Raw genomic sequence first — 10793 nt, 5'->3', positions numbered from 1 at the left:
ACGAAACGCCTACTTTTCAGCATCCAACCCCTTCCATATTTCCGTGATGATCGCGAAATCATTCTCAGAGTAGGAAGTTCAGCACGACGAGTTTACACCATCAGGCTTTTTAGTATATAAACATGAGTGAAACGAAGCAAGAAGTTCCCTCCGTTAATAAAAAGGTTGCTACAGCAGAGGAAATTGACTGGGCAGTAGCTAAAGCCCACTACGAAAACTTGAAATCTAAGAAACCGAGACCTGTAAGTATCATTTTTTTAAGAAGGTGATATATTTATGTAGTAGTTGCTATAGCGCCGGCTGACTTGTACATGTCATTTATGTTATTTGGGCAGCCCAAACCAAAATATGCAGTTACAATCGCAGTTTCGTCCCGGACCTTGTTTGATATGACTGGAGAGAGGAAGATATTTGAGGAACAGGGGCTGGAAAAATATGTAGAATATCAGCAAGATCATGAAAACGAGCCCCTGAAACCTGGTCCTGCTTTTCCTTTTGTTAAGGTGAGGATAACACTTATTAACTTATGTCTTCATTGTAAGAAATTTAAAATGAAATCTGTGACCTGTTTAACTTGTTTATAAAAGATGCTGTCACACCCGGTCTGTCTTTGCTTAAGTCAGTATTCAACTGATTACTGACTATCCCTTACTTAAAAGTTAGTAAAGTTTTGAATCCAATTTAACAGTTTTTTTCTGGTAAGTTGCTTAACTGCCTGGTTTGACAGCAGCACACTTAACTACAAATATTATTCATTTGCTTATATATCTAATATTAAAGGGATATTTTACTCAAAAATTAAATTTTCACCCTTGTGTTGTTACAAACCTGTATAAATGACTTTGTTCTGATACACAACAAAGGAAGATATTCTGAGAATTTTTTTTAACCAAACTGATCAGAAGGAAGCCCCATTGGCTTCTATAGTATTCTTTTTTCCTTCTATGGAAGTGAATGGGGCTCATGATTGGTTTGCTTACAAACATTCCTCAATATATCTTTCTTCGTGTTTATCAGAACAAAGACATTTATAGAAGTTTGTAGCAACATGAGAGTTAGTAAATGATTACAGAGTTTTCATTTTTGGGTGAATTGTCCCTTTAATCTGCCAGAGGAGAACTGACCCAGCTTGGTTTTCTAACCATTGGTTTTATCATAACCATAGTTTTATTTGCCACTGTCACCTTTGGATTGCTGACAATTTATTTACAATTGTGTAGACACCACTTTTGTATTTTGTAATGCAATTGTTCTGTTTTGCTTTCATTTTCAAATATTTATAATTTCTATATTTTTTCAGGTTTCCTTCTGTCTCTAGTGTTTAATGCAAAAATGGGTAACACTTTACAATATAGTTGTATTTGTTAACAATTAGTTAGATGCATTAGCTAACATGAACAAGCAGTGAACGATACTTCTGCAGTATTTATTAATCTTAGTTCATGGTAATTTCAGCATTTATTCAAATATTTTTTAAATCAAACATTGAAACTGTTAACATTAATGAATGCACAATAAACTAACTGTCCCAGCCAATATTGCAAGGTGGGGCCCATGTGGGCTTCATATGTGGGGCCTATTTGGGTTTGTCCATGGGTTCCACTATGGCCCCACCTGGATCAGCCCACATGAATTTGATATAGAATCTGAATGGAGCTTATGTGGGCACCAGATGGGCAAATGCAGATTTTTACATCATTGATAGAAGTAAGTGCAACAGTGAAATCCGTATTTCTCCCGTCTCAGGGGAACTGAGGGAATGGTGCACGACCATTCAAAAACATGACTTGTTTCTAAAGATACAAAGCTTAATGCAAATGGGTGAATTGTCCCTTTAAAGGGAAACCAGGCAAGTCTGCGTAATATTTCTCTACGAGCTCCCCCTAGTGTCTGAAAGTAAATGCTTTCAAACACACTGTCGTAAAAACGAACTGTTGTCCCTCCCCCCTCGGAACCAAGTTTATCAGCTTATTTCCAATCCAGTTACGTTTCCCTTCCGCCAAGGGTTTTCGATGCTTCTTCCCCGGCTCTGCCATTTGCAACAATCGGTACCCGTGTTTAGCTCACCTGCCTCTGTGTTGTTTGCCGTAAAGTGATCCTGCTTCTCGCGATATCTGAGACTTTGCGAGACTGAAGGACACCGGGTCGGATACAGCGAACTTGCAAGTGGGGTATTCTTCCTACAGACGGTAGGGGCGGGCGAGAGAGTCTTCATTCGTCCGGTAATGAGTCATTTAACCATATACCGTACGAAGATGATTTATTAACATAAAAATGCTGCCTTGTGTCCCTTTAATAAGGTTTGACATGACAAGGGTACAACTGCATAAAAACGCATTTTACACTGTGACTATGTGTCAGTGATTAGTGAAGTTATTCACCCCATAATTGGTTAATATATACAGCTCAAATGAGATTGTTTAATTAATTAATTTAGTTTAATTAATTAATGTCCATAGCTTATCTTCATCCGTTCACCCAATGAAGTGTGCACTTTAGATTTTAATTCCGTCACTCTGCTGCTGTCTCCATCTGCTGTCTTGAGCAAACTGAATGTGATGGGGTATGTGTTGGATATGGATACTTAAGTATCTGCAGACATGACTGTAGTTGCACATTTGAGAGCCTCCAGTGCTCGCACCATGTCCTCTATCAGCTACCAAAAGTCGTCATTATAAAGGGACATTATATCCTGGCTTTATGAAGTGTATTAACTCCTTTACCATCAGGGGTGCTAACTGGAATCATATCTTTTTTGATCATGCCGCAAATCCTCTGAGTAATGCCCTCCGCTTTCCTGTGGTCACATACTCGCCTTCCCACCACAGCAGCGACTGTCTTCTTCCCTGCAACACAGCTGCTTGCAAGTTACGAAGGTGGTACTCGTAGAGCTGTTGTACTTTATCGTAGTACCGCAGAGTTTACATTGGGCGTCTTTGTCATCATTGATTAATTTGAAATGCTCCCACACTCCACTCTGTTTTGACTGCCTCATGTCTGGTTTCTTTGTTGCCGCCTTAAGTTTGTCGCGGGTCTCGCGAGAATCTCGTGTCACGTTCTTAATTTTTAAATTAGCCGACAATTAATTACATTTAATTGAGTAAATTCTTGTTGACAATTAATCGACTAACCGTTTACATCTCTAATTTCAAGCATGAAATTATTTGGCCCACATTGGTCCTATGGGGGTCCCATATTATCATCCCACATGGGCTAAATGTGACCCACATAGTGAAACGCACATGGGCCCCACATATATTGCCCATGTAAAGCCCATTCCCACATGGAACCCATGCTGCCTAGATAGGAGCCATGTGGGGCCCACATATCAATGTTGGCTGCGGTATTGACATTAATTAACATTAACAAAGAAATGCTGAAAAACTCCATTGTTCATTATCTGTTAATGATATGCCTTTACTCAGTGTTGTAGTACTCGTGACTCGGACTCGGTCTTGACTCGGTCTCGACTTGTACTCGAATACATTTGAAATCTGACTTATTCTCGAGTCCACACACAAGTCCCTTTTAAAATATATATTACTGTTTCTTTAAACTGATTGACAAGAACAGTGGTTGGGGATTTTTTTACGGGCATTAGACTGGCGCTAGGTCAGAGACGGTCAGATCTGAGGAGGTTTTTGCACTGCCATGACTTTTACCTCAGTCAAGTGAGATTTAAGCATTAGATAAGCCGGTGTTACCCAAATGATAAGACAGTGGCGCCAAAACACAGAGTGGCACTACACATAATTCCAGCAGTAAACGAGTCAGCACTAGGGCTGTCACTTTTTATTCGATAATCGAATATGCATTCGAACATGACGTGAAATATCCGTATTCGAACTATAAATAAACCATCCGTTTTTTTAAATGCCATGTGTAGCGCATTTTTACAGTAACACCTCGTAATAGGAAGGAGGCTGAGAGTGAGACCGACGACGGCAACTGTGCGCAAGAGGTAGGGGCGTGGCAGGAGGTAGGGGAGTGGTAAGAGGTTTCTCATTGGTCAAAGGAGCTTCCTCCTGGCAACTGCGTTGGCCAATCAGCCGTAACCATAGTTATACGTAATTTCCTTTAGCTAAAAAGAAATCGTAATTTTCTTTTGATGGAAAGAAGAAGATGGATATAATACATGTGCGATATAATTTGATGGTCTCTTTGCTTGCCGTCTTTTCAGCTTCTGGGATTATTTAATTGTTGTTGACAGATAAATGTTACAGTGAGAAAAATTAATGACTGCATTTGCATCGAAGACATCCGAGTCGGCGATTTATGTCAATGTCCGTTCTGTGCTCTCAGTGTTGTTAGACCTTGTGAATATCGCAAGATACAAAGCCATTTGCAAAGCCACAGACTTCGCGCGGTTCGCCATGAAGGGGGTCACTGTGCGTTCTATTTAGATAGAGAGTTTAATGGCTTCTGTTCGAAATAATTAGTTTTGAACACAAGAACACAAGCCTTTGATGACAACTTCAATTGACGTTTCAAAAAAAATATTGTAAAAATGACTGGATAAATGTTTTTTTGGATAAAATGGTGTTTGTTTTGCTTCATTGATTAATGTCACTTAAAAGAAGTTTATTAAACCGTTTTTACTTCATTTAATAATTATATGGTGAGTGTTTGATCAAACACGTATATGCCTTTATACAGCCAAAACATTTGCTGTACCATTTTTATAAAAATAACATTACTTTTAGAGACATTTTTATCTTTAAAATAATAATTTGTTTTTTAATTATTTTTTGATTTTATTATTTAGTTCAAATTCAGACATTTCAAGTATAATGCAATAAAAAACGATGAATACAAAGCATTGTAAATACAGCTCAAAATGTGTAAATCGGAGAATAACAAGTATAAAATGAAAAATACAAATGAATACAAAAATTAAAGTTTATGAATCAAAGTAGTTTTAGATATTTTCAAAACTTTTTGTTTTGTGATCTCATGTTTGAAAGGGTTTCAAAGTATACTGCGAGGTCTTATAAAATGTAATATAGGAGGTTTTCTTTTATTTGTGTATTATGCATATAAAACGTCGACAAAATAATTTAATTATATTTTTTTTCCAGAAAAATATGGGTTTTGGAAACCAAGTAAAATGTCATGAGGCTCTAAATTCTAATACTGGGAATTTCTATTTTAGGAATATCTATTTTGAAGTCAGTCCAAAATGAAACAGAAAAAGGGCAATACAAAAATAAATGTTTAATATCTTTAATTGATGTATTATAAAAAGTGCATTTATCACAAACATTATGAATGTTTTTAATGATTGATCCTGAAAAAGTTGCGGTGGTGATGACGTCATGTAACCCGCGCTGAAGGTGTCGAAGGTAACGTACTTTTGAATGAATTCTCAATATCATTATTGTTATTTTAACAGTGAAAGAAATGTATTTTGTATAGTGTTATATATGCAGCTAAATGTTGTGCTATATGAAGAGTTGTCATTAGGGGGCAACAGTGTTCTATATTAGAGTGAGTTCTGTACTGAATAAAGGAGTAAAAGAAGTGAGTGAATCAGCAAACAGCGTGTGAGTGTTGCTCTATGTGTTACGATAAAATTGTTTATATACATACATCAGCAAGCAACATAATATATAGTGATTAAGTTTATGGCTCGCATTTATGCGGATCAGGAAGCTTTTCGCGTCCAATTGAAAAGACCTCTACTTGCAATGACGGCTCACAAACGCGCGGGATAGGCTGTATGTGTGCTTGTTGTCAATGAGATTACTTCTCACAAACACGCTCAAGCGTGGGATATGTGTGCTTGTCAATGACGGGCATTAAATACGCGGAATTCCCCGGAGTTTTCTGCAGATATCTGCGGGCGCGAATTCCGTTTGCGTCTGCCTATATACTCCTGCTGCTATTTAAGTTGTCACGTTATTGTTTGTAACTTTTCTGAATCGTTTTTTATATATATAAGTTTGTTATTCATAAGTTGATAATGTGCTGTTTCGAACATTAAGTAAAAAAAATCCAGACAACCCTGTTTATGACTGTCACTGTTAATAATTAGGGCTCGAGCACCGAGGAGCAGGCCAGAATGGCCTGCACCGAAGGTGCGAAGCCCTATTGTTTTTGCTCGGATTATTATTATTATTAGGGCCCGAGCACCGAGGAGCAGGCCAGAATGGCCTGCACCGTAGGTGCGAAGCCCTATTGTTTTTGCTCGGATTTATTATTAGGGCCCGAGCACCGAGGAGCAGGCCAGAATGGCCTGCACCGAAAGGTGCGAAGCCCTATTGTTTTTGCTCGGATTATTATTAGGGCCCGAGCACAGAGGAACAGGCCAGAATGGCCTGCACCGAATGGTGCGAAGCCCTATTGTTTTTGCTCTAATTTATTTATTAGGGCCCGAGCACCGAGGAGCAGGCCAGAATGGCCTGCACCGAAAGGTGCGAAGCCCTATTGTTTTTGCTCGGATTATTATTAGGGCCCGAGCACAGAGGAACAGGCCAGAATGGCCTGCACCGAATGGTGCGAAGCCCTATTGTTTTTGCTCGAATTTATTTATTAGGGCCCGAGCACCGAGGAGCAGGCCAGAATGGCCTGCACCGAAAGGTGCGAAGCCCTATTGTTTTTGCTCGGATTTATTGTTTTTTTTTTTACGTTTCGGGGCAATTTGGGGGCCTTAACATACTCCAAAAACTCTTGAAAATTGGCAGAGATGTCAGAGTCGTCGGCCATTAGAACCCGGCAAAGGCTGGAACTTGGGCGTGGCAAGGGAGCTCTGTAGCGCCCCCTGTAATGCAAAAACAAACATTGTTGCACAGATCGGGCAAACATGTACGCACATGTATGAGAGTTGGTACACATATAGTTCTCATCAACCCGAACCAGTGTTTCCGCTATATACATTCAACCGTGGCGGCCCGCCACTCCTAAAACATCCCCGCCACGCCTGCGGTTGTGGATAGAAGGGATACAGCAAACGAAATCTCGTTGGATGAGCACTGTTTTATCCTAATCCTTTAACCAAACCAAACCCAACTCTAAACACAAAATTTCACACGATTGTAGGATGTATTTGTATCTAATTTAGCCAGAACCGCTGTTTTCATCCTAATAATCCTACCTCCAAATCTAATCCTTAACTTTTCGGCATTTGCTGTATCCCTTCTAGACAAAACCCACAGCGGAAGCTCGCAAAAAAGCTACCGAAATGTCCGCTCTGCGAGACTGGCTGTCTAGAAATAAATTCCTTTCTGGATTTGCGTTGTTCACTCATTTATAAATAAATCTCCTTAAATATCATAATTTCCTCCATGGGTTTAGTTTCATGCACAACTAGATTTAAATCAACAGAGGATTATTAAGCTACGTTTCTGTTTTGAGAAATAATAATAAAATAAATAAGCCTTTACGAAATATGTTGCACTTAAATAATTATTAAATTGACAAAACGAATAAAAAAGTATTTGAGTTTCTGTTCTTTTTTTGTGACGCGCTCTAAAATCAAACCAGCAGAAAGCACGTCATGTTTTTAATGATTATAAATAAGCACAAGGTTTTCTCCTTATTGTGAGTTTACACAAATAAAAATACATCATTTGAAGTTTCGAATGTTGTTTTACTTTTATCTTTATGACTATAAATTTAGGGTAATTTAAGCTGCAAGGTCATCACGCATATGATGTTCACCGGCGCATATCTACACCAACACAGCGCAGGGCTGCGAGAAAAGACATTATTAAACTTTTGATTTAACATATTACGAGTTTTTTGGACATTCATTTGGAATCACTGTACTCATATTATCAACTTATCTGGCCATTAGTTATTCAGTATATAAGCGCAGCGCACTGCTGACCGCTCAGCTGTCAGTCAATCGTCTGTGCTTTAGATCGACACTCAGAAAGTTTCACATTAAATGATAAGATATTTGTCACAAAACAAAAGGCTAAATACTGAATACTACTTATATGCGACTGCAAGACATTAATAGTCGAATCTGTTTGTAAGGAAACTTACATTATTCCCGTGGAAGAGAAGAACGTTGGTAATAGAAACTTGAGGCAGACGGTGAGACTGTTTTATCTGTTTTCAGACGAAACAGCAGGGTCGGGGTACCCGCGGGTGAACCGCACAATATATTTTATCTAACGGGTGTAATAGGCTATTCGCGTGTCATTTGTGTTGTAGATGCAGGTAGGGACTCAATAGACGAGTAAAATGCGGGTCTAACATCCAAGACCAAAATTCGACTCGTTTTTAAATGTCCCGTGCTTATTTGTGTTTAAGATCTGTCTGAAGACCGGTAAAGGTTTATAGTTAACTGCGCGATTTGCGGTGTGACCAGCTTGGGGTCACAGTCTTTATGTCAAATGGTACGGGTGTGAAATAAAATTGCTGCTGATGTCGGATAACTGGTCGGTTGTTCTGTCAATCACTGCGGTGCGGATTATCAAACAGGACTGCATGACTTTGTAACAGCTCTGTACGCTAAACACGAGGACGAACTTGCAATGCAAACTACATTAAAACTACAATGAAATATCCTAACTACGTACGTAGCTGTGTAACGTTTTTTTAATAAAATACAGTTTAGATCAAACATAGAAAACAATATGCTATAAATATAAGGAAAAGTAAATGACAGCGTGAAAATTATAAAAAAAAATACATGTTAGTTTACTATAGCCTATATTCTACATTAAATTTTTTTTTACATTTATAATCATCATGGGCGCCCCCTGCCGCCACAGCTGAAAAAAATCCTAGAGGAAACACTGCGAACAATTTTCCCCCTCTAACATTTAAGCTCCGCCCAACAGGAAGTCGGCTATTTTGGATTGTTTAAAAAATGCATGCGGTGAACTTTTAAATACTCCTCCTGGAGGATGCATGCGATTGACACCAAACGTGGTGATCATGATGCCGAGACATTGTACTTGCTAAATTGCGAAGGGATTTTTGATATCTCGAACGGTGTATCCATGGCGAGGCGACAAATTTATGGCGAAATCAGAGAAACAGGAAGTGTCTAATATCTAAGGCAAAAAATGTCTTATTGTAATGACACGCGGGATGTTTGTTCGTCTGAAGATTCCGATCGCATTGATGTGCCTATTGTGACTCCCGGGTATAGCGCTACCACCAGGCGCCCGGAAGTGTGTCAGTCACAAAGCTGGATTTTTTTTTGACAGTTCCATGCAATGTTCTTTTAAATACTCCTTCTAGGATTTTCATGCGATTGACACCAAAAGTGGTAAACATGATGCCGAGACATTGTAGATGATAAATTGCGAAGGGATTTTTGATATCTCAAACGCTGTTTCCATGGCAACGCGTCAAACTTTACTTTCATTTTTAAGGCATATTTAAACCTTACAGCTGCATGCGGTAAACTTTTAAATACTCCTCCTGGGGAAATAATGTGATTGACTCCAGAAGTGGTCAACATAATGCTGAGACATTGTAGATGATAAATTGCGAAGGGATTTTTGATATCTCTAACGCTGTTCCCATGGCAACGAGTCAAACTTTGCTTTCATTTTCCAGCATATTTAAGGCTGACAGTTACATGCTGTAAACCTTTAAATACTCCTCGTATGGGATTCATGCGATTGACACCAGAAGTGGTCAACATAATTCTGAGACATTGTAGACGCTAAATTTTGAAGGGATTTTTGATATCTCAAACGCTGTTCCCATGGCAACGCGTCAAACTTTACTTTCATTTTTACACATATTTAAGGCTGACAGTTACATGCTGTGAACCTTTAAATACTCCTCGTATGGGATTCATGCGATTGACACCAGAAGTGGTCGACATGATGGCGAGACATTTTAGATGATAAATTGCGAAGGAATTTTTGACATCTCGAACGCTGTTCCCATGGCAACGCGTCAAACTTTACTTAAATTTCAGGCATGTTTAAGGCTCTTGGCGTGCTTAGTTGATCTTTAAATTTGGCACACACATCAGAGTTTTCGGTTGTTAAGTGTTGACAAAAACGTCAGATAAAAGTGTGTCTATCAGAGAAACAGGAAGTGTCTAATATCTAAGGCAAAAAATTTCTTATTGTGATGACACGCGAGGTGTTTGTTCGTCTGAAGATTCCGATCGCATCGATGTGCCTATTGTGACTCCCAGGTATAGCGCCACCACCAGGCGCCAGGAAGTGTGTCAGTCACAAAGGTGGATTTTTTTTGACAGTTCCATGCAAAGTTTTTTAAATACTCCTCCTAGAATGTTTACGCGAACGACACCAAAAGTGGTCAACATGATGCCGAGACATTGTAGATGATAAATTGTGAAGGGATTTTTGATATCTTGAACGCTGTTCCCATGGCAACCTGTCAAACTTTACTTTCATTTTTAAGGCAGATTTAAACCTTACAGCTGCATGCAGTAAACTTTGAAATACTCCTCCTGAGGAAATAATGTAATTGACTCCAGAAGTGGTCAACATAATGCTGAGACATTGTAGATCATAAATTGCGAAGGGATTTTTGATATCTCAAACGCTGTTCCCATGGCAACGCGTCAAACTTTACTTTCATTTTTACACATATTTAAGGCTGACAGTTACATGCTGTGAACCTTTAAATACTCCTCATTTGGGATTCATGCGATTGACACTAGAAGTGGTCAACATGATGCCGAGACATTGTTGATGATAAATTGCAAAGGAATTTTTGACAACTCGAACGCTGTTCTCATGGCAACGTGTCAAACTTTACTTTAATTTCAGGCATGTTTAAGGCTGTTGGCGTGCTTAGTTGAACTTTAATTTGGCACACACATCAGAGTTTTCGGCTGTTAAGTGTTG

General features: G+C 38.9%; 1 protein-coding gene across 1 annotated transcript in view; it reads left to right on the top strand.

The window, feature by feature from the left end:
• Positions 1-30: 30 nt before the first annotated feature.
• The window catches only part of nt5c1bb (5'-nucleotidase, cytosolic IB b), an 83754-nt gene continuing 72991 nt past the window's right edge, over positions 31-10793 (top strand). The window contains exons 1-2 of the mRNA XM_065263749.1: positions 31-242; positions 336-503. Of these exons, the coding sequence (XP_065119821.1) occupies positions 123-242; positions 336-503 (288 nt within the window). The 5' untranslated portion in view covers positions 31-122. The remainder of the gene's footprint in view (positions 243-335; positions 504-10793) is intronic.

Source organism: Paramisgurnus dabryanus, chromosome 12 (genome assembly GCF_030506205.2).
Source record: "Paramisgurnus dabryanus chromosome 12, PD_genome_1.1, whole genome shotgun sequence".
Taxonomy (NCBI): domain Eukaryota; kingdom Metazoa; phylum Chordata; class Actinopteri; order Cypriniformes; family Cobitidae; genus Paramisgurnus; species Paramisgurnus dabryanus.
The sequence above is the reverse complement of the archived record's forward strand: the minus strand, read 5'-3'. Positions and strand labels throughout refer to the sequence as shown.